Source organism: Gadus morhua, chromosome 6 (assembly GCF_902167405.1).
Source record: "Gadus morhua chromosome 6, gadMor3.0, whole genome shotgun sequence".
NCBI lineage: Eukaryota > Metazoa > Chordata > Actinopteri > Gadiformes > Gadidae > Gadus > Gadus morhua.
The window spans coordinates 19,859,508-19,884,219 of record NC_044053.1 but is presented as its reverse complement, the minus strand read 5'-3'; the positions used below and the strand labels follow the sequence as shown (position 1 = coordinate 19,884,219).

Here is a 24,712-nt window from a genome sequence, read left to right as displayed (position 1 = left end):
TACAAATGTATAAACATTCTTTGCAACGGAAAGGTCATAAAATGTCATCAATTAAATAATAAATACAATTCTTAATCGTAAAATGTAACACAAATCAGTTGAATGGTTGTGGCTACAGTATTGTAGTTTTTTATATTATTATCTAAAAGTTAAGCATAATTATTATGCTTAACTCCCATTGATGGAAACACAATAAAGAACATCAAATGGCCAAATAAACTGGTAATAAGTTTATCAAAGCAACTGGTACACCATTGGGCGGAGGAATATGTCTCTATCACGACAAGAAATTGGCATATATATGCATTGATATATTGCATATATGTTCTTTGAGCAGAATATTTTACTGGACGTAACTGAATTACTGTTTTTATTTAGAAATTACTTGCAATTTGCATTTCACGGTGTTTTTCCTTTGCATAGGCCGACATTGACAAACAAGGAATTTACAGATGTTGAGCCTTTAGTTGAGTTCTCCTCTAGAAAATAATTAGTATTTAATCTAATTCATGAATGATGATTGATGATCCCAATTTCCCAATTCACATAAAAAAAACAAAAACATTTCAGGTTTTTGTTGATTTTGTATATCCATTAAACAGCTGACTAAACAAGACTTCGTCCACTGAAGTAAAAGGACTAGTGTGACATACATCCACCAGCCGCGGTGGAGGAGCAGGGGGCGGACCACAGGTACCGCTTTGCAGCGGACCAATCACGAGCCGTCCAATCACGAGCCGACCAATCACGTGCCGACTCTCCGCTGCTCCACCGCAGCCGACCATTCACGAGCCGACCAATCAGGAAGCGACCAGCGCTGCTGCACCGCCACTGCAGGACGCTTCGGGGCTGGCAGAGTGGCCTCGTTTAGCCACGTTAATGAATTAAAGAGCGATGCCATAAGTAGCGTTTGATGTGGGTCCAGACGGCGGATATGTATGTCAATCAGCAGGGACCATCAGATAACCGGAACGCTGTGAGGGAGTGAGTGACAGCTGTCATCTCGGTTAGCTAGCAGCCAAACCAGTTTAGCTCAGACTGGCTAACTGGTCCGCCCGTCGCTTTAGCCCGGACACTTCCGCATGGATATGATCCTGTCTGTAGTAAATGTGTGTATTACTTGAACTGCCCCGACGCTTTCTTTGTAATCATGAGTTAGATCACGTCTCAACCGGGGTTTGGTGATACTCTGAGGTCCGGTTAGCTTTAGCTGGGGTCTAGCTACCTGCTTTCATTCATTATTTAAAGCCTTGTCGTAGCCACCCGCTGACGTCACCGGGGTTTGGAAACAATCGCTTGTATCGACTATTGATCGGTTTCATCGGGCTTCTCAACTGAGTGTCGACCACACGTCGGACAACATGAAGAAGTTCTTCGACTCGCGTCGGGAGCTGGTGGGCTCCGGGCCTGGTCCCGGAGCCCCGGCGGGGGGCCTCGGCTCCGGCGGTGGAGGAGGCTTCATCGGACGGGTCTTCAACATCGGACGCTATCAGGTGACCGTGGAGGAGACCATCGCTGAAGGTGAATTACGCACACAAACAACCACATCTCATCAGGACACATCTAAGGCCCTGACCTCGAGGTCTCCCTACTGTCCAAGTATTAACTTAGATAATCATATGAGTCAGAAGTGTAAAGGTGTTGATTTGTGATCAAGGATTAGAGGATAAGGAGCTGAAGACGAGCCTTGTCATGACGACCCATTTGGACAGTGGTCCTCCTTTGTTTTGTACTGTATCCTAACCCTTGAACTGTTCATAGACATGTTCAATGTTCGTGATATGCTTCTCATTAACATCCAAGACTTTAACAGGCTTACTGATAACTACGTGACGGATTAAAAAACGTAGTGAATCATGCCAATAACTTCAACTATCCATCAGAGATGTGAATGCTTTGCGTTGCAGTTCGATCATGTCAACACAGGGTCGGAACCCCTTCTGATTAGCCATTGTTTACGACCAGAATTGGATCCTCCTATTTTGATTCATGCTCTTCAACTGAAAAGCAAAAACCTGGAGAGAAAGAAAGTTTTTTTTTATTATTTGCTCTACCCGCTTATTACCAGTTATCAAATTAGCTGGTAACCGACTCTATATTGAGGGGCGTGGGCTAGGTTGTTAAGACCCCCAGTCTGAAGGTATGAAGATTATAAGGTTCTACGTTTGGACCCCAATTTCTGCAGCCTATTTGTATGTCTAGGACTCGGAGCAATGCCTTTTATTGACATATCTGAGTTCACTGGCAAGTCGCTTTCAATAACAGCATCTGCTCAATGATGAACAAAGTAAATGGTATCGACACTAACTGTTCCCAGCTCAAATGTACTACAACTCAATCCTAGTCATTCTGAAACCCCGTTCACTTCTCCAACATGCGTACTCGGGCTCTGTTGGCCTTGACTGCCCGTTTCTAAATAATGAATGGAGAAAGGGTGATTAATTGATCACTATGGATGGGCACCTGTTTCACCATACCATGATCTGAGAGGGGTATCCAATTTTTGTTTATTCCAGCCAACAGATCAGAAACGATTCCATTCATTAATCTCTGGTGTGCCCCATTGGCAGGGAGACTGTTACTATAATCCTAAAAGTGTTTTCACTCTGATCGTTGAGACATTGATTTAATGGAAGCACGTTATAACCCTAATCACTAATAAAATCTGTTATTAGTGATTTTAACAGATTTTGGTATCAACATTTAAGTGTTGATTCCTCTAAACTTGAATAATTTGGGAAATAAATATGAGTTAGATAGTGTTAAACTGAATGACTTCCCATTCTCGGGGCTCATTCCATGGTTGTTATACACTTTCCCTTGTTTTAGGCTGAAATTCTTTGGCCGCCAAAATCACAGCTGTTACAATCCTTTGGAAATATGGTTATTTAGTCTTTGTGTGTTTGGTAGAGATTACCATGTTGATCTATGAGCTGTGTTTGACTCATTCCCATACAGCTGCTAGCTGCATGTTTTTTGTTTAATTTAGAGTCCTCAGATGATATTGAGTCTATCGGCCCTTTCTATGGGTCTAGCCTATCCATACTAAAAGCTTCTGTAAGTATAAGTCAGGCTTTTATTTTATTTGATGCTGTGTAGAGTTACAGGAGGTAATGTAATCTCAGGATCCGTGTTAACGCTCTTGTAACAACGGTGCCGCCCTAGTTGCCTGGTCTAAAGAGATAGGTTTTGCTCTTTAAACTTGTTCAAATGGTGGAGGCTATAGTAAGAAAAGCTGTACAAAACGTCCTTTATGTGTATCACTAGAAACGACAAAGGATTTAGAGTCTATATAAACAATTGAGTAACCCATGGGAAAAAAAGGAATTCAAAACCTAGACCACTCAATGCCTTGTGTGTGTTTCTGTGTGTTTCTGTGTGCCACGTTTGAACGTAGCATCGGTGCCCTTCCAAGTGCTGCCCTCAGGAGTTACCTTGTGTGTGTCTGTGTTTATACTCAGTGGCTCTTCGTTCTCTCAGCCAGTCGCATTAACCTGACAGGAGGTTACATCATAGAGGTGCAGAGCTATTTGTGGAGCTACTTACTGCTCTTCACACCGTGAGGGAGTTGACCACTGCTAGATGGTGCTTAAGAATCTAATCTTCCACCAAGGTCTGTCCTCCTTGTAGCCTTCTTCAGGTTGGTCATGTGAGTCAGTAGTAGGTGCCTTGGGTGAGAGCACTATGTGTGTTCTATCAAGGTCTCACCCTTATTCCGTGTTGTATTTATGAAATGTGACTGGCTATCTATACTGTAATTCAGAAGCATTCGCCTGTATGCTTTAGGTACTCGTTAATTTGCAAGAAACGTCAGGAATGTTCCCTGCTTGTGAACACAAGTCTTGATGAGTTGACATTAAGGCTGCACGGTATGAACTAAAATGTATACCAAAGTAGGATTTGAGGCATAGATGGTATGTTAATTGTATCTTCTAATTTCGATATAAATGCTTCTGAAGTTAGTTGCTTCAGTTAGCAGTTTTGCCTAGGCAGCAAAACTGCATGAAAAAAAAAAAATGCAGAATCTTTTCTCAAGGTACTTCCATCACTGAAAATCAATAATGTTTAATAGGATCTCTTTCTCTACCTGCTCGCGGACCTTGCCGTATAGTTTTGGCATCTCAATTCGGCTGAGGAGTGTGCGGGCAGGTAACGCATACCTGGGATCGAGTGTTTTGACCATCTTTAAAGCCCTTTCTATCGACATTTTGAAAGGGAACCATGTCCTTACACAGGTAAACAGTGACAGCGATTGTTATCTCGTTTCACCGCTGGATTTTTTGGTCGTAAGGACTGGCTTCGGAAAATACCTGCGGAAACGATGTCTGTGGAAGAGATGCAGTGACAGCTTCACGCTACCAGCGTCTGTCTCGTATGGTGTGACATAAGATCTTGTGGAGGGACTATTGCGCAGTAACATACTGCCTGAGAAGGCAGTATCGTTGTCAAATCTGTCCCTGGGAAAAGTAATGTTGCACCATATTGAAAAAGGAACTACGTTTCATTTCCACATTTTCAGTTGCGCGTAGCTTTTCTTTTTACATGAAGAAGTATTTACATAGGTGTTACTTACTTTGCAACACATTACACACAACACTTTCTACCGGTCTCACGGTAACGTCAAAATCCATACAGCAGCACAAATTCACACCGGCGTACTTTCTATACCATTTATACCGTATACCCCTACTTGACATCACATTTATAGCCATGTGCGTAATTCAGATCTGTCTTCATAGAGACATTGAATGCAAGCTCATGGGTATTCAACTTTATTAAGTGTTGTCTGTTCTCTGAAGCCTGCTGCTGCACCCTGTTCAGGCCACTCTGTTCCCCACAGCTCACTCATAAGACGGGCTCCACCAGATCAGCAAACAGACAGCGTCACGACAAGCACATTTGCACTATTTGCATTCAGAATGCATCCTGGAGAAGTCGATGGCAGTGCTGCTCTGTGAGGCAGTGAAGGAGACTGGATAAGGGCTTTACATTTCGATGGATATAGCTATTGGCAGCATTTATTTCTACTTGAAAGGGTCATTGAGCTGCAAGTCACACCGTGTAATATGAACCCATCTGTTGTATCTGATGATCTGTTGTATAATAAGCTATCTGTGTAGTATGTTTTGAAACATATTGTAGTTGTTTTGTTCGTATAGTGGAATGCTAGCTGTCACTTGATCCCTAGTAGGACCATGCGTTGATGCTCCTTATCCTGGTGACGTTGGAGTCCCAGTCCTAAACACTTTTAGTTAAACCTTTTAGCCAGCAATTTAAAGGGCAAGAATTGTAATGGATTCTTTAGAATATGGTCAATATTGTCAAGTCATATAGAGGGATTAGAATAAGAGAATGTCAAAAATAAAGTCACAGAGATATCTTTTTACGCAGTTGGTTCTAACGTGTGGTGCAGGAAATAACGGCTTCCTTTAGTGCTCTAAACCGAGTCACCAGAGAGGACATGATAGATCAGTCAAAGCATTGTGTCAGTATTATAATTAATTCCTGCCATTTCTCCGCTGACTCAACTATAGATGGATCCTAGTTTGATTTGCACATCCTCTTTCCTCAGAACACATTCCATCGTGGTGTTCCTCCCCTGCTTAAACGTCATGCTTGCCATGTGATTAGTTTAAATGTTTTGCTGTGAATGAGATGATGTGCGTATTTGGTGCCGGTTTTGTCTTAATGAAGTAAATATCTTTGCTTGGAGGACGCACAACGTCATTCCTTGGTCTTATCAATAGCCTGCCCTATCCCGTCTGAATGACGAAGGGTGAAATCCCAGCAAGAGGTACCTTGTTTGTTGCTTATCACTGGAATGCATCAGAATGTGATTCAGATTCAGAATGATGTCCCAGAAGGGAATGCCTTCCATAAAACATCAAACCACTTAGGCATGCATATAAATGCTGCAGACTTGTCAAGGGCTTTAATTAAAACAAGTCCTTGAATGTCAAACTGACATTCAAGTTACATTCAGTCGGTCTTCAATTGAACATTTAACCGCCTTGCAATTTCCTGTCAACGCCAAAGATTGTGTCCCCTTATTTAAACCTTAACATCCTTTTTTATGTAAAACCTCTTGGCCGTATCAGGATACTAGAAGATCTGGCTAGAGGAACATTTAAACAGCACTATTAATCTTAGTGCCGGAACATTTGACAAATGACACCTACTCGCCCAAAATAGTTATTTAAACCGCAGTACTGAGGTGTAGGAAGCAGGGGCGCCCTGATTGGATCCCTGCTGATCTCTAGTGAATCCTATGTATTCATGCTTTATGTTTTGTTTCCCTGCAGGTGGTTTCGCTATCGTTTTCCTGGTGCGCACACACCAGGGGGTACGATGTGCCCTCAAGCGGATGTACGTCAACAACGAACACGACCTGCAGATCTGCAACCTGGAGATCCAGATTATGGTGCGTATGCAGTCTCGTACTCATGCAGTCTCAGTACTAGATGAGGTGTGACTTGGTTCTTCAGTCATCCATGTAGACCGAGTCACACATCTCTAGCTGAAGTCACTCTATTCATTTTGAGATTGCTCCACTAGTTTCTTCGTCCTGAAGAGTGTCAGAGTGGATTAGGACCAAAACAGTAATCACGATATATTAGCTATGTGTGGCTCGCTAACGATGTCATGATTATCTCCTTGGGGTGTGGTCCGGCTCTTTGGATCACACCGGGAGCACAATCTGTCTCGGCACTTGTCATTAAAGGGGTGATATCATGTCAGCCGATGTGAGTGAGATTAGCCATTACAAGCGGTTCGAAAATCTGTCTTTACATTTAGGAGGCCCACTTGTGATGTCACTAAAACACAGGAAAAGGCAGATTTTCAAATGGCTTCAAGGGCTAGTCACACTCACATCTGGGTGCATAATATCACCCGTTTAATCCATCCCAGCATCAGCGGGGCTTCCACTGCTCCATTCAATTCTAATGCAATGCAATTAATTGAGGATATTACAATGAAAGGAACCAGGAACAAGCTGTAGGCTTTAGCAGTGATGTAGCACCGCTACTGACCAGGGGTGTTCGCTAGCCGTTGCTGCGCTTAGTAGTATCATCACAAATGGTTGTTTGGTTAAACGTTTACTTTTTCGTCTCTCAGAGAAAATGTTGTGCCGATGTATAAATCATAAAAGAAAGCCATGCACTATGGATAAAAATATATAGAAATATTCAAAAATGTATGGGTTCAGAAGCGTTTTTCTCCTTATGCAAGTAATACAAGCGTTTGTTTGACCAATTAGGTCGACGGGAGCATATTGACAAACCAATCGATCTACCAACCAGCAGCGGTCAGCCCTACTCATGGCTTACCTTTCTGTACTGAGTTTGAATTAACCGCTGCTCGCCTTGTAAGCAGATCGATAAGAGAAGAAAACAGAGGGCAGCGATCTTTGTTGCCAAGTCTCTTCAGTTGATTTTCTACATCCAAACTTGCAAAGCTCGAGAACTGGCAGCACCGTTGCCCCTTTACCTCAAAGTTCAACCGGTGTTCTGGGGAACATATTCGCTATCTGACTCGACTGCAATCAGGCGCGTCGTAAAATGTCACCCTGCAGCTTGATTTACAACGGCAATAACCTGCGTTAAGGGCGCAGGGTGTAGAGTTTAGTGGCATCATCCAGCAGATATGGAATATAAAAATATAAGTGATTGAATTAGTGCATAATCGATTGAGAATAAGGATTGCTGCCTCAGAATGAACCCTTTCCTCTTCTACAGTAAGCAACAGACAAATGAACCCTTTCCTCTTCTACAGTAAGCAACAGACAAAAGCATTTCAAAACAAGTCTTTGTGTTGAGAGTTGTGGGAAGGTGTGGGGCTGTGTTCCTGTGGCTCAGACCTGTCTGGGATACCTTTTAGTACCACCCTTGGGTAAAAGCATCATAATTTGCGGTGTTGCGACACACACCGCTTCACCAGAATATCTGATATTTACTATGTAATAATCAAATGCAGAATAGTGAAACGAAGGGCAGTTTGTGGTTTAGGGGGATTATGATAAGTGGCTGTGCATTCAGAGCGTTCCTTAATACACCAATGTTTTGGAGATTTTAGTTTTTGAGGTTGGTTCCCTTTTTGGTGGAATGCTGGTATACAAAAGAAATACAGTGTAGCTGTATTCATTGTCCCTGGAGACGACCCACGAAGCAACCAAACAAAAATCAATACCATTATTCAACATCCTTAGCCAATGGAGAAATCTGACTTATACAATTGACTTATCAATTTCAAATACCCTCATCTATAATGATACAGAAAATCTGTAAAATGCTGCACAGTAAAAGATAAACTTCAAACAGGAATTTCTATCTAATCTTTTAGTTAATGGTGTGGTGAGTCAGAGGCCAACTCCTACTTCCTGAGCTCTGAAGAAACACATCAACGCTCTGAGGGAGTCATGCTGAGTCAACCCTTTTTTACTCGCTCACCCGTTGCTTTCCTGAGTCCTTAATGTAACTATATCCAATTCCTCACTCACTATAGAGAGAACCAGTTCCTCGCTCACTGTTGAAAGAACCAGTTCCTCGCTCACTGTAAAGAGAACCAGTTCCTCGCTCACTATTGAGAGAACCAGTTCCTCGCTCACTATTGAGAGAACCAGTTCCTCGCTCACTGTTGAGAGAACCAGTTCCTCGCTCACTGTAAAGAGAACCAGTTCCTCGCTCACTGTAAAGAGAACCAGTTCCTAGCTCACTATAGAGAGAACCAGTTCCTCGCTCACTGTAAAGAGAACCAGTTCCTCGCTCACTATTGAGTAGGGATGAGTCGGTCGCGACCGATTCGTTCACAACGAACGAATCCCGAACGTGAACGACAAGAACTGGTTCCCCAAAACAAGAAGAACTGGTTCTTTGATTTTTTTTTTTAACATAAAACAAAAATATGGTCACGTAAGTAAAATATACAAACGAAGAGAGCTTCGTCTCCCCGCGAGCTTATATCGATTGAGTCTACAACGTTCTCAAAGATTCAGCCAATGAGCGGTAGCAATGGTGTTGCCATGGCACCTGGGTAAACAAATGACAAGGTGGTACCGTTGAATTTGCGCGCTTTCTCTGTCTGACGTATCTTGGGTCATACCATTCGACGTGGGGCCACTCATATATCCCCCTACATTTCCGAAAATAGACTTGACCTCCATCTGTTTATTGGATAAACGCATTTCCCAATCCCCGGAGTCTTTGCTCCATTTTACGTCAATTCAAGAACAAACAAAGAAATTAAACTGCAGTTCGTATTTTTTTATTTATGACCATGAAAGTTCTGTAATGTCTGAATAATGAAGAATTAAATGTAAAATAAAATTATATTTATAAAACCATGAATGACATATAGAGTATGCAAGTGGTATACATATTGGTGGGACGTTTGGTTGTACTATACAGTATATCTTGTCGATTTTCACGGGGGGTAGAACCTAAAAGTCGTTTAAATTATGCCCAGGGCCGTCTCGCGGGGGGGGCAGACACCTGTGAGATTCCCTGTCAAATGACGTAATCTGATGTAACGAACGAATCAAAACGAACGAATCAAACAAACGAATCGTTGTACTGAACTGAAAGAACTAGTTCCCGGAAAAAAATCATTTTGCCCATCCCTACTATTGAGAGAACCAGTTCCTCGCTCACTGTTGAGAGAACCAGTTCCTCGCTCACTGTAGAGAGGGCCAGTTCCTCGCTCACTGTAGAGAGAACAAGTTCCTCGCTCACTGTAGAGAGAACAAGTTCCTCGCTCACTGTAGAGAGAACCAGTTCCTCGCTCACTATAGAGAGAACCAGTTCCTCGCTCACTGCTGAGAGAACCAGTTCCTCGCCCACTGTAAAGAGCACCAGTTCCTCGCTCACTTTAAAGAGACCCAGTTCCAGGGGGCCCAGCCAGCCAGGGCTAGAGTCTACACAGGACGGTTGTCATTATTACTCCAGGGTTTGTGTCTCAGTGGCCTGCACAGAACTTAAATGGTGGATTAACGATCACTCATATGGATGCATTTAGTCTGTGTTCAGTCCCAAGTCTAAAGCCCTCTACCAGCGCCCAGGGGTACTGGGTCTCCTCTGGTGTGCCGCATTAACCCAGCTCTGTTTGTGTTCCACACAGAGGGACCTGGTGGGGAACCGAAACATCGTGGGCTTCCTGGACTCCAGCATCACTGCGGTCGGGGCTGGCGATGTGTGGGAGGTCTTCATCCTGATGGACTTCTGCCGAGGTATCGTCTCTATGTCTCTGTGTGTTGTGTTCTGTAATCTCCGGCCATTCCCTAGGGTAACACGTACCCAGTGTTTTTCCTGCATGGAGAATTAGAAGAAAGCCAGCTGGTCATTCTCTAGTCTGGAGAAACCTCTGACGGGGGTCGCTTTGTGCATTCCATCATATGGTTTCCATTGTCATGTTTTTCCATGGATGTGTTGTGTTCATTTGTGTTTGGTTTGAACACGCTGGGAGCATCAGCAGCATTGCTGACTTTGTCTTTCCCGCTGTTTTCCACTGGCCATGGCCTTCGTGCACGGATACTTGTGTATAAGGGGCGCTGGCACTCTTTGCTCAGACACTGCATGCGTATTTGTCTCTGTATAGCCGTTTGCATATGGGGTTTTCCGCTAAAGGTCTTGATGACAAGTTAATGGTACTACACCATACCCATAATGTTTCTTAAGCCGGCTTAAGAAACAGTTGTAAGCCGGCTCATAACCAGCATGTAGAAGCAGACGCGTACCTTGACAACCGCATCATTTTCAAACAGACACGCTTTTAAATCTTTTTACCCACTGACTACACACACACACGCAAGTCTGCATACACACGCACACTCTGAAACTGTTTCACTCATTATTTGTTATCTAAAGCTGAGTAACCACAGCCACTGTATATAGCTGTCCCTCTTTGCCTGCACGTACCGATTATGTGCAGAGCATATCACAGGCAAAACTACTGCATTTGATTCTATGTTGGGTTGAATCGATGCTGGGAGTGTATTAGCCATATGGTCTATGGTGTCATCCGTTAGAGCTCTGTTCTTTATGTGGGATGGCCTGACCGATCCAATAATCCATTACCCCACAGATTCTTCCTCCTTTGTTAAAGTGATATTATTCCACGTTCCTAGACATTCTTCTTTCACGTCTGAACTAATTGACCCGGTCAGCAAACACTGTTGTTCGCCTATTAACGAGTCCTGCTGAACTCTGCCGTGGTTACATGCTGTGGTCTTTTCTTAAAGGCACACTACGTGGCCACAAGGAAAAAATGTCTCAACAACCAAACAATAACTCCAAGCTAACACAGGGCGTGAGTCGCGCAAACAATATGCACCCTTATATAATCTGCACACAATGATTATCAAGAACGGTTGCATCAATCTAGCGAACAAACAATAATAAAAGCATAGTTTGTGTTAAAACGTTAATTTCCTACAGTTTGTAATGTGTGTGTGTTACAAAACGTAATAGTAAAATAAAGTGTTTTGTTATATTGTAGACAATTGTCATGTGGTTTATATCCACCTAACCCTATACATACTTGATTAAGTTTGGAAATCGGATCTGTCCTCTCTTTCAACACCTTCAAAGATGTGTGTCCTCTGAATCACTAGCGCTTATTAAAAAGTGGTATTTGTGCAACAATCCCATTACAAGACCTGAGACTCTGACTTTTACTCTAGCTCAAAGACCTGAGACTAGACCTTGACCCTAGCTCAAATACCTGAGACTAGAACTGGACTCTAGCTCAAATACCTGAGACTAGAACTGGACTCTAGCTCAAAGACCTGAGACTAGACTTGGGCTCTAGCTCAAAGACCTGAGACTAGACTTGGACTCTAGCTCAAAGACCTGAGACTAGACCTGGACTCTAGCTTAAAGACCTGAGACTAGACTTGGGGGCATATCTGAATATACTATTGTCTAACTAGCGTTCATTTGCTTCTGCAATACGGCATTACGCTGATCTGGTGGCACTTCACCGTAATCAGCACAGCTAATGGGGAGAGTGCTGCCTGCCATAGAGGAGGAAAAGAGCTTCAGTTTGCCAGTTGAAGGGTGGCTGCACCTGCAAGGTTAGGATGTTAACACCTCTGCCTCATTAGAGCCAGGGAGAAGCAGAACCCAGTACCCCAGTTAGAGGGAAGCTCCTCTAACCCAGTTAGAGGGGAGCAGGGCTGCTGGGTGTGTAGTTGTCTTTAGTAGGGAAACACAACTTTTGACTCTGCATTGTGAATCTGCAAAGACCATTGCTTTGCCTGACACCAATCACACTGAAGAACATAAAACGTTTTAAATGCTCCATTTATTTGGATACAAGCTTTTTTTTATAACATTATCGTAATGTAACGATAAAGAGAAGACTAACCACTTTTTGATTTTTAGACCAATTTCTTTTTTCTATTTTACTTTGCCCATTTTAGTTTATTGAACAGATTATGGCCAATTTAGTCCATTTCTTATTTCACGGCTGTATTTTAACACTATTGTGTAAAAGTATTGTTTTTGCGCTTTATAAATAACGTTTATTCGGTATTCATGATGCATGTTGAGGACCAGGAAAGACCTCACCTCCTGAACGTGCCAGTGCGTCCGAGTGTCTGATCATGCGTTGTGTGTCGGCCGGCAGGGGGACAGGTGGTGAACCTGATGAACCAGAGGCTCCAGACGGGCTTCTCGGAGGCCGAGGTGCTGCAGGTCTTCTGTGACACCTGTGAGGCCGCTGGCCCGTCTCCACCAATGCAAAACCCCCATCGTCCATAGGGATCTCAAGGTGAGGACCCTGCTGTATAACCCCAAACCTCCCAGATATTTGAAATGTAGGGGGAGATTCATAGTCCTAAATCGGGTTCTTTTACTCCTCACGCAGGTGGAGAACATCCTGCTCCACGACCGGGGGCACTACGTGCTCTGTGACTTCGGGAGCGCCATCAACGCTTCCAGAACCCTCAGACAGAGGGTGTGCCACTGGTGGACGAGGAGATCAAGAAGTGAGTGGTGGACTCCAGGCTAGGGAATCAATCACTAGTTTGATGAATACATCTTCTCAACACAAAGTGTAACAAACCATAGTTGTGACCATGTTCATGTCTTTTCCTGCCCAGGTACACCACGCTGTCATACCGGGCCCCAGAGATGGTTAACCTCTACGGAGGCAAGGTCATTACTACTAAAGCAGATATATGGGTGAGACTCATCACACTGGTTTGGACCATGTAAGCATTACACAATCATATTGTTGGCTCTCCAGATGATTGGTGGCTAACCTTCCATGCGTGGTGTGGTGGTGGTGGTCGTTTTTCTTGTGTCTCTGCAGGCCATGGGTTGCCTGCTCTACAAGCTCTGCTACTTCACGCTGCCCTTCGGAGAAAGCCAAGTAGCCATCTGTGACGGCAGCTTCACCATTCCTGATAACTCGCGCTACTCCCAAGAAATGCACTGCCTCATCAGTGAGTGAACTGCATGCTGGATGTTGTTGTTCTTTGCGTCCCTAAATCCTAGTCCGCTACTTAAGCAAGACGGCTGTTCCAGACACTGAGAAGTGGAGCTCTGACCTCCCCGGTCCCATCATGGCTGCATAAAGGATCCCGTGCCTCCGTTTCATTCCCTTTTCTCCTTTTTCCGATACGTTCCTGTCCTGTGTTCTCCGTCCTAAGCGCGAAGAACAAGCTTCATGTGCGCTTCATAAGCAGTCTTCTGCTCTCTTCCTCCAGGATATATGCTGGAACCCGACCCCGACAAAAGACCAGACATCTACCAAGTATCCTACTTTGCTTTTAAGATGGCCCGACGGGACTGTCCGATTCAAAATGTGCACGTACGTACAATCATTAATGACCGTGGGATGTGTAGGAATACATCATTGGCTCTGTGGTTCATGTCCCCGTGTTGCAGACTGGGGCCTCCATCTTTATTTTCGCACCACGGCAGTAAAGTGCAGTGCAGCGTCACATGTACAGTGGCTCTAGTGTTGATTGCATCTTATGTTTATAGAGCAGAAATAATACTGGGATGGAGAAAGGCGGTGGGGTGCCTGATGGCTGCTTTCATCCCAGCAGGCCTCTCTGATGTATTGACACTGCGGACGTCAGCACTCCTCCTCTGATTCAGCACATTTTAGCCTCCCCTACAGAGGGGCATTAAAGTGGCTGAGGGGAGGGCGGGGGGGGGGGGGGGGGTGGGGGGACGACCCATGACTCAGTGATACCATTTGAGCTGCGAGGCTCAGCTAAGTTAACTACTGTCCACCCTCTTTTAAATGAACGTCTCAGCAGAGCGCCGTTAGGTCAGCGATGTTTAGACGGTGTTCTGATGCAGCTGCTCTCGTTTCCATCCCAGAACGCGTCCATCCCCACCAAGCTTCCTGAGCCAATCCGAGCCAGTGAGGCTGTGGCCAAGAAGAGTCAGACCAAAGCCAGGTGAGGCCCAGAACGGGTCCAGGACTCTGTGTTGCTGGTGTACACTTTAACAGCCCTCAGGTTTTCCATAGTGTGCAGCTGACTTCCTTCCTCCACCTCCCTGTACCCCAGGCTCACCGACCCCACCCCCACCATGGAGCGTCCATCGCCCACGCGGCAGAGACCCAAGGCCGGCCAGCCCCAGCCCATAGCCGGAATCCTGCCCATCCAGCCAGCCCCTCACCCCCCGCAGAGGCCCAGCGCTGCAGCGGGCGGACCCCAGGCATAGGTACCCTTCTAGTCCCAACAAGGGCCACAGGAGCGGCATGTGGCGTTAGGAGGTAGAGCGGGTCGGACCCGGAGGGTTGCTGGTTCGATCCCCGGCTCCCTCAAGTGTTGAGGTGTCCCTGAGCAAGACACCTCAGACTTACTGCTCCCGACGAGCTGGCTGTGGCCTAACATGGCCTATGCCGCCTTCGGTGTGTGAATGCGTGAATTTAATGGGTGAATTAATGGGTGAATGTTAGGCAATAATTGTAAAATGCTTTGAGTGGCCACTGGTGAGAAAAGTGCTGTATAAAATGCGGTCCATTTAGCATTGACCATTTACAGAGGCCTGTTGTCCAGTATGGATTTCATTATTTTGAGCGTCTCAACATAACGACACGACAAGGCCTTGAAGTCCCCAGTGGGTCAGTTAGGCAGCTCTTGAAATGCTATTAATTGTAGTTTAAAAAGCTCTTTTATGGCGCTGGTCTCCTGGGGTCTTCCTGACAGGCTGTTCATCCTGGTGATTAACAGGCTTAATTAATTTGGCCTCTCCTCATTCACTGTGTGTGCACTGATTATCAAATCAGCCACCGTGTGGATACACAATCATCCTTCACTTTTTTCAAATATTATTATTAGTAGTATTTTCAAAGTTTTATTGCCCGCTACAACACAGTGCAATTTAATCATTTTAAATAAAATAAAGTGACAAACATAAGCTTGCAGAAGTGCTTTACAGAATGAAAGTGTATTATCAATTACAATTTAAATAAATTACAAAAGTTATATATGTATTATGGATGGCAGAGATAAAAAGATGCAAGTTTGATGAAACATGGTAACTGCAATCCGTGATGCAGTTGTGTCCCCTCCACACACACTTGGTTTCCGTCCCCTTAAAAAAACCCTCTTCCCTCCATGTGTGGGCGTCGGAGCCTCCCTGCCCCCGCAGGCCGCTGCTGCCCCCGCCGTCCCAGCGGACCACACGGCCCCCCCGGTGCAGGCGGGCCCCCAGCCCGGCCCCAGCGTCACCCTGCTGGCCCAGGCTGCCGCCCAGCACCAGCAGCTGTTCCTCCAGCAGCAGGCCGCTGCCTTCATGGGCCCCCAGCAGCAGGCCGGCCAGAAGGTGAGGCCTACCTCTAACGCTCTTTAACGGCAGCAGGCTCCGTCACACCGTGTTCCTGCCTTGAGGCCTGAGCTTACATTCAGGGCTTTTAGGCAGACCCGTTTCTCCACAGCGGACTGACAATAAGTACATTTGTCAGAGGAAGAGAACGAAAGTATATCGCTGTCCTTACAATTAGGATTTTCATGGAACAAGTGCCAGAACGTTCCTTGATTTATGTTGCATCCTTTTGTCATTTGTTGTTGTTGGCTGTTTATTTCTCTCACTCTTCCCTTATCACTCTCTTCATCTCTATGTCTCTCCCTCATCACTCTCTTCCTGTCTCCCTCTCTCCTGGCTCTCTCATATCTCTTTCTCTCTGTCTTGCTCTCTTTATTTGTATTGACCTTTCTTTCCTCCCCTGCTCTTATTTTGAACTGACCCGGTTTGATCCTTACAGTAGCTGTTACGCTAGGTGCTGTATAAGGTAAAGTGGCAGAGATCTTTCAGCAGCCCCATTTGTCTGGTGCTGGGATGTCATTGGCTGTGGTGGTGTTCCTGTGCAGCATCCCCTGGGGCACAGCCTCCAGCCAGTCCAGCGTCAGCCACAACATTATCAACAGCAGCAGCACAACCATCCCCCTCGTCTCCATCAGCAGCAGTCAGCCAGTGGAGCCTCTGGCCCCACGCAGTCCATCCCTCACCCTGTTCCTCCCAGCGCCCCGCCGCAGTACCACCAGCAGCCTGTAGGGGCCACAGGCCACGCTCCATACCTGGGTGCCATCCCTGAGTCTCTAGCCGTTGACCCCCTGACCGCAGCGGAGGCCATGGTAACCCGCGACCCCTATCCGACGCCGCGCCCCGACCGCCTCTCTCTCCCCCCCCCACCCCCCCCCCCCCCCTCGGTGTCTGGGACCTGTGGTCGCCTGCTTCTGCCAGAATTAAGTCAGACTCTCATTCACTACCCGGTTGGCCTGCAGTTGATTTTGTGCAGCTCCGTGTCTACTGTGCGTAGGGTCGTCCTTCTTTGTTGATGATTTACCGCCCGTCTTGGAATCAGGGAGGTCCTTGCAGCATTCAGACAAACCCTAATCACGCCCTTTGATGCTCTAACTAACTCCGCTAGATGTACGTCCATCCATCAGAACGAGTGGCGTTACTTTCCTTCTTAGTTTTCGAGGTGATTGGTTAGCAGCTCTTTGTCTCTGTCGGGCGCATCTCGCTGTCCGTCGGTTCCTCTTCACGCTCATTTGTCATTCCGGGTTTATTTCTTCTGGGCTTCTCGGATTATCGCAGGAACTTCATTAACCCTTTCCTCCGTGCTGAGCAGCCTTTTCCGTGACCTCATGCTTCCCAAACCGCCTGGATGGTCAGCGCTTCGCCCGCCCTTCTCCTCACCTCTCCCCTGTTGTGCTCCTCCTTTCCCCCCCCCTGCAGGCGGGCGGCCGTACGTTCCACAAGGTGGGCTCTCTGACCCCCCCCTCGTCTCCAAAGATGGCGGCCAAGGGCGGCCACCGGCGCATCCTCAGCGACGTGACGCACAGCGCCGTGTTCGGCGTGCCGGTCAGCAAGTCCACCCAGCTGCTGCACGCCGCGGCAGCCGAGGCCAGCCTCAACAAGTCCAAGTGAGCGGGACCCGCCTCTGAGGCTCCACTGTCCATTCATGGCCCTGCAGGCCCATAGACCGTCCATTCATTGCCGGGCGGACCCTGGGGAGGGATGTTAAAAAAAAAAAAAAAAGAGCTCCTTTCACTGGCGGGAGAGCCGGTCCCAGGGACAAACGGGGGACATTCAGAGCCACGTTTAGCTGCACACGCTCTCATCGGGCCTTAATGAGGGCTGGTTGAACCCAGATGGACCTCTGATCTGGCCCTACCCCTCGTGTGTGTGTGTGTGTGTGTGTGTGTGTGTGTGTGTGTGTGTGTGTGTGTGTGTGTGTGTGTGGTGTGTGTGTGTGTGTGTGTGTGTGTGTGTGTGTGTGTGTGTGTGTGTGTGTGTTCGTTCGTTCTGTAGGTCCGCCAGCACCACGCCGTCCGGGTCCCCGTGCTCCTCCCAGCAGAGTGTGTACCAGGCCGGGGAGCCCGGCGCCCCCCCCCGGCCGCCGCCGGCGCCCCCCAGCCCACCTGGAACCCCTTCGGAGACGACAACTTCTCCAAGCTCACGGCGGAGGAGCTGCTCAACAAGGACTTCGCCAAGCTGGGCGACGGTGAGACCTCTGCCGGGACGCGGGGCGGCGGCGTGGGCCACATGGCGGTCAGGGTGTCACGTGATGCATCCCTTTTTTTGTTTTGCAGCTGAACACGGGGAGAGGATCACAGGCTCCAGTGAAGACCTCATCACAGGCCTGCAGGCCTTTCCTGGTAGGCCTCTGTTATTGTTTATGTACTACTTGTCATTTCTCCCTCCCTCCGGCTGCTTTCTGATGTCCGTTATGCGTGCGGCTTTATTCTGGTGTCTGCAGCTTTCAAATCGTGTCTGTGTCAATTACTGTTCACAAGATAAAGTCCAGCGCACCATACATCGGTCTACACCGTGACCTGCCTGTTACTGTGCTGCCTCTCCCACTACCCTCACGGCCCAGCTCTCCTCTCTCTCTCCTCCCTCCCCCTGTGTGGGTGTGGCTTGCAGCTGAAAGGGCAGCTGACACGCTGGGGTTGGATGCAGGGGCGGCATTAGTGAGTGTCCCCAACCCGTTTAATGCCCTCCAGCTGTCAGACACCCCAGGTAATTTGCACACCACTGCATGATCAGCCATGCTTGCTCTAGTGCTCCAGTGCCTCCCCACAATGCAGGCTGACCCACACTGCTGTCCTATGTCAATTGGGTACTGCTGTTTACTCCAGAGGGCATGATTTGATGTGGTTCTGTTTGTTCATCTGGTTGAAACGGTACGACACTGCTTCCTTGTCAATCTGTGAGGAGAGGCAGTAGCCAAGGCTAGGTTGCCTCACAGCCGCAGATCAGTGTACTTGCGGTTGCCTGGTAACATCACGGACAAACTATTCTTTGTTAGCGTGACTGCTTTCCTGTAGGGCTTGGCCTGCTTTCCAGCACCAAAAGGAGAGGTTAAGGTTTGCATCACTTTTTCACCACACCCTGCCCGAATTTGTTGATTCTGTCATTTGATTGTCCCACGAGCTGCTGTCCCCTGTTTGTGCTGTTTGTTCGGGACGGTTCTGCGATGGCAGCCAGCATGTGTGCAGTTTGAGACGGAGAGGATAAACGTGGAGGCGGTTGCATAAGCAGGGTGCAGTTAATCTGATCTGAACTAAGCCGTCTCCGGCACTCAGGTCCACTCAGTGAAACCATGGCCTCCAGACATTTGCAGCAGATACAGAAAGACCATGGTCATTCTTTAGCCCTAGCAAACGGCAAGGACAACCACTTTTACCTCTACAGCAGAGTAGCATAAAGACACCCACGGCAGGAAGGGATTTTTATAGTTGCCTTGATACTAATTCATTACTTTGAATGGCTGTGTGTGATCACCTCTCTCCTGTAGCAAATGGGACAGAGCATCCCATCTGCTGCACATGTTCTGACCCCCACACGCTGGCCAATGTTCCTTTATTAGCACCTCACCTGTAAGTATGGACGGAGCCGTGACCTCCTGGTCAGCTGCATGGCCCTGGTTGTCCCCTAACCTACTGATCGGACCCCAACAGCTAACGCTATGCTCTGTGCGCGGACATCGGGAGTTCTGGGAGTCGGTCGTGATATATCGTGATGTGGAATGCAAAGTCTAACTAACTGTCCTTGCAGCCTTTGTGTAGAGACTATGGATGTTAAGCTGGGGAATATCTACCCATGGATGGAGGAAGATCACTTCCTTATTTCAGTAACCATCTTAATCATGACTAATGGGGTTCCTTTTTAACTGCGGTATTTAGTCCGGCATGAAACAGATTGTACAATCTGTTCTGGATGTGGTCGATTTGGGGAGGATGAAATGCGTTGTTATCAAGCTACATGGACTCATGCCCATTCCCACTAACGAGCTGTCGGATGCTCCATAAGGAATGTGATGCGTTTGATTGGCAAACAGATCAACTGATTCAGATAGCTTGCTGTCCCTACTAACCCTTAGAGTGAGCATTACTTTTGAGCTTTGAAGACTAAATTTTTCTGTCGGCTGGTGTGATGCCATGTGGATCCTTCTAGATTGGCAATGATTTATGTTTTGAATATCCTTTTAAGGAAAGCCCCCAATTATTACGACTAAGGCCCTGTCCACACTAACCCCGTGTAAATATAAAACGCACATTTGCATGAAAACAATCTCCGTCCACACTATCGTTTTCATATTGTTTTCGAATGTTTTGCATCCATGTTCCACACTGAAATGATTTTGATAAACAGTTATTGTCATGGTTACCTGACTCCTGCCACGCCTCTCTGTTTATATTACAGGCGCGCGATCAGCTGTGATAATTGCAGTTGATCATTTGGGTAATCATTTTCACTCACAAGCAAAAATATGGCTCAAGCCAAAGTACAAAGGCGAGTTTTTTTTCTTTTGAAATGCCGGGTCCAAGTTGGCCTACGGTTTGAACTGGCGTCTATGTGGTTTTTTCCCATTGCTTAAGCATAGCAAGTACAGCGCTCGCCTTCGGCGTTGGAGTAACGAATATGTATGAGATAGTATGTTGAGTTGTAACTGAAGATACATGAGTATACATTGAACAGAGAAATCATCATTTCCATTCTACCTGCCATTTTTTGTTGAGCGTCTCGGTCTCGAGCGCAAGCTTGTGACGGCGTCATGGCAACCGAACGTCATCGTTTCTGAAAGCCTCCGTCTACCCTGACCACACTACAACGCGAACCCAGCGTTTTCACATTTATTCAGCTCAGCGATCGTTTTTTAAAGCATCGTTTTCAGTGTCGGAATTCCAAGTTTTAATGTGGACGGAAGGGCTAAACAGATAAATATTTATGCGTTTGTAGATTTACCCGGGTGAGTGTGGACAGGGCCTAAATGTAACCTTCAGTAAAGATGTTCTCTGCTGTCTTTCTTCTTCGGCTCCTTGCACTAAACTCCTCCCTGATCTGTCCCTCTATCGGTCAGTCTTTCTCTCCTTCTCCTTTGTCTTTTTTATACCAACATGTGCGTCTTTCACTCCCCTTCTCCTCCGCTCTCTGAAACCCTCCCAGGGAAGCTGATCGAGGGGCTGCAGACCCCCGAGACTTCTCTCCTGTTCCCTGACCTGTTAGCCCTCGCTGACCCCTTCAGCACCTGCACCCAGAGCTCCAGCTCGACTGGTACAGGCTCTCTGCTCCTCCTCCTTGTTCTCCTTCTTGTTCTCCTCCTCCTTGTTCTCCTCTTTATCCTCCTCCTTGTTTCCTTCTCCTTATTCTCCTCCTCCTTGTTATCCTCCTCTTTCTCCTCCTCCATGTTTCCACCTCCTTTTTCTCCACCTCCTCATTCTCCTCCTCCTCGTTCTCCTTCTCCTTGTTCTCCCCCACGTTCTCCTCCTCCTCTTCCCCTTGCCGTGCCTTCCCCTGAGTCCCTGGTTCCTTGTTCCTTCCTTCCACCCTATTGTCTCAGAGTACAAATGTCCGAACACTTGTTGCCCCCTCTGGCCTCCACGCTCCTGTTAAGCAGTCCTGAAGTCATTTGATCTTTTTTCTCTATTGGTTTTCTTGGTTATTGTGCAGCAAAGACCGAGGTGTGTGTGGACTCCCTGATCCCAGGTCTGGAGCCCCCACGACACGCTGCCCACATGGACCTGGGCTCCCTCAGCCTGCCTGGTGAGTGGCCTCAAAAGATCAGGAAGCCGTGGTCTCTTCTTTGTCAGTGCCTGTCTCCCATTGGTCAATTTATTTCTCCTCTTTGTCAGTGCATGGCTCCCATTGGTTAGTGCATGACTCCCATTATGGTCATTGCTGGCGTCTTTCCCATCGTGGCCATTGGTTTAAACTACATTGGATTTATTCTTTGGTCAGTCAGGGAAGATGCAGAAAGCCTTACCCCGGGTTTGAAAAATGACCAGTGCCCTACGTGTTGGGTCTCTAGCCAGGGCTAATTAGCGCCCTCTGTCCGGTCTTTTGTGCATACAAAAAATAACCCTTGGGTCAGAGCATCGTTGCCATTGGTTATCCTGTCTCCCTTTTTGTCCTTGGTTGCCTCCCATCCTTGTTGTGAGTGGCTGTCTCTCCCATCCTTGTTGTGAGTGGCTGTCGCTCCCATCCTTGTTGTGAGTGGCTGTCTCTCCCATCCTTGTTGTGAGTGGCTGTCTCTCCCATCCTTGTTGTGAGTGGCTGTCGCTCCCATCCTTGTTGTGAGTGGCTGTCTCTCCCATCCTTGTTGTGAGTGGCAGTCTCTCCCATCCTTGTTTTGGTTGGTGTCTCTCGTCTTTCTCCCGGACTCTTGACTTCATTCATTATTTTTAATAAACCTACGGGACCCAACCGTAGCTTGCTACCTGACACTATAGATGGGATCAGTGTCAGCTGGAGCTTGGATTCCAATGCCTTGGAATCTTTTAGAACCATCTGGGCCATCCTTTAACATACATCTCACTCGCAACAACTAGTTTATATCTGTCCAAACTAGATAGTTATGCAATTGGGGCTTTATTTTTACAAACGCAAGGAAGTAGAGAACTGATGTGGCTGGTGTCTCTGTCTCTGGTGGTGTCTCCGCTGGTGTTGCTGGTGTCTCTGCTGGTGCCTCTGTTGCTGGTGTCTCTGATGTGGCTGGTGTCTCTGTATCTGTGGCTGGTGTCTCTGCTGGTGTCTCTGATGTGGCTGGTGTCTCTGTATCTGTGGCTGGTGTCTCTGTATCTGTGGCTGGTGTCTCTGTATCTGTGGCTGGTGTCTCTGATGTGGCTGGTGTCTCTGTATCTGTGGCTGGTGTCTCTGCTGGTGCCTCTGTTGCTGGTGTCTCTGATGTGGCTGGTGTCTCTGTCCTTCTACCTCTCAGACGCCTTGGTTGTGGAGGACTCTCTGCTGGGCTGTGACCTCCTCTCCCTCAACTCCACTCCCGGGGCCCCGGCTCTTTCTGCCCTCTCCCTCCCCTCCTCCGCCCCTCCCCCTGGTGCCGTCTCCTGTCTGGACGACCTGGTCTCCGTAGCGCTGACCCCCGGTCAGGCAGCGGCACCTTCTGGTAAGACCTTTGACCTTTCTCTGCACCTCCCTCCCCTTAGTTCTGAACAAACGCCATACTGCTGCTTTAAACGGAGGCTTGAGTTGTGTCGGAGGAGCCTAGTCTGACCTTTACATGGGGGTCAAACCGCACCAGCGCATGGCTGTAGTTGTCTGGGTCTTACTTCTTCAACCTCTTTCGGGTCCTGCTTTTCTCATGGGCTTGTTTACCTCCTCTTCGGGCTGCATTAACCTTCTCCCCCCGTTCCTCCGTCGCCTCCGCCTGCCGCTCCGCCCCCTAGACTCTGGGGAAAAGGCCCCCGAGGACGAGTTTGACCCCATCCCCGTCCTCCTCTCCAAAACCCCCAACCAAGGTAAGGCCCGGCCCGGACCTACGCGGTCAGCCCCCCCCCAACCGCTTAGGGACGCCCTCCTCATGAGCAGAAGCCCCTCCCTTGCAGACTCTCCTGGTTGAATGCGCAGTGGTGTTATGGCCTCCCATCCCATCCAGCCTCACCCTCTGAGCCGCCTCCCCCATCATGTCCATTACTTGACCCTTACTTGACCTGGGTGGTCCCAGGGGGTCCCCCCTGGTTAGATCTGGAGTGGTCTGTAGTGCTCCAACATGTGGGGCTGAACGGGGACCTTCCAAAGTTAGACGAGCCAAACTAAAGAACCCTTTCTCTTAACATTCCCTTTATTGATGCTGCTGTTAATCAATAACCCCAGCTTACCCTCTGCCTTTCTCTCTCTCTCTCTCCCTCTCTCTCTCTCTCTCTCTCTCTCTCCCTCTCTCTTCGTCCCCTGCCTTGTTTTCCCATGTACGTCACCGCACCATGTCACCCCTCCCCATCGCCACCCCTCCGTCCTCCATGCGCTTCACATTAATACTTCTTATTCTTTGGCCGGTCTGTCACCGTCACTCTGACTGTCCCATGGCTCTCCCATCCACATCTCCGTCTCTGCTCCTTTCTGTCCATCTGTCTCTCTCGCTCCCGTCTCCATCTCCATCTCTGCTCCACTCTATCCATCTGTCTCTCTCGCTCCCATTTCCATCTCCGCTCCTCTCTGTCCATCTGTCTCTCGCCTCTCTCAACACATTCCAGGTGGTCACTCGCGCAGCAACAGTGGGAGCTCAGAGTCCAGCATCCCCACCTTGACCCGCTCCCTTCTGCTGGTGGACCAGCTCATCGACCTCTAGGGAGGGGGAAGGGGAGGTCAAGGGGGGGGGGGGGGGGGGGGTCAAACCGTAACGTGGGGGCAGGGGCGGAGGGGGGAGGAGGAGGAGGGAAGTAGAGGCACTTATTGTAGCACCTTACCCGATGAAACCTGAGGAGCCATCTTTGTGTGGGTTCGGTTAAACCTTCGTTTTACCTCGGCTCAGTCTGTGCTTGTCTGACCATCCGGGATGGCTGCTCTCCCGCCCACACCCACACCGGGACTGCACCCCCTCGTCACTTTGTCCCCGTTAGAATCCCACGCTGTTGTCCTGCCCGGCAGCATCATTGTCTCTCATCATGCTTTGCTGACACTGCCATCCGCATCCCTCACCCAGTGCACTGCAAGGGACCCCCCCCCCCCCCCCCCCCCCAGCTGTATGCATGTTCCTGGTTGCCAGGGGCATTCGCTATGTTTGTCAAAGCTTTGTCCCACCAAGCCGATGTCAGGCCACCCATCAGAGTCCTGGAGGGAGAGCAGTGAACCCCTTGAGGACTTGTGAAACTCTTTGGCACTGAAGCTCTGAGCATCCATGATGTAGGCCTGGAGGAAGCAGTGTAAGGACAATAATATCAGGGCAGGCCTCGCACAACGTTTAAGGTGGTGGAAAACAGGACCTAAAAAATAACCACAACATATCAGAG

General features: G+C 47.9%; 1 protein-coding gene across 1 annotated transcript in view; it reads left to right on the top strand.

The window, feature by feature from the left end:
- Nucleotides 1-789: 789 nt before the first annotated feature.
- LOC115545825 (AP2-associated protein kinase 1-like) overlaps nt 790-24,712 on the top strand; it is a 30,877-nt gene continuing 6,954 nt past the window's right edge. The window contains 23 exon segments of the mRNA XM_030359270.1: nt 790-1,521; nt 6,303-6,421; nt 10,114-10,222; nt 12,622-12,713; nt 12,715-12,765; nt 12,862-12,925; nt 12,928-12,982; nt 13,097-13,178; nt 13,309-13,441; nt 13,706-13,809; nt 14,331-14,410; nt 14,522-14,675; nt 15,498-15,785; nt 16,331-16,594; nt 17,202-17,389; nt 17,778-17,851; nt 17,854-17,970; nt 18,059-18,124; nt 18,393-18,488; nt 20,919-21,026; nt 21,423-21,515; nt 22,690-22,872; nt 23,153-23,224. Coding sequence (XP_030215130.1) covers nt 1,362-1,521; nt 6,303-6,421; nt 10,114-10,222; nt 12,622-12,713; nt 12,715-12,765; nt 12,862-12,925; nt 12,928-12,982; nt 13,097-13,178; nt 13,309-13,441; nt 13,706-13,809; nt 14,331-14,410; nt 14,522-14,675; nt 15,498-15,785; nt 16,331-16,594; nt 17,202-17,389; nt 17,778-17,851; nt 17,854-17,970; nt 18,059-18,124; nt 18,393-18,488; nt 20,919-21,026; nt 21,423-21,515; nt 22,690-22,872; nt 23,153-23,224 — 2,752 coding nt within the window. The 5' untranslated portion in view covers nt 790-1,361.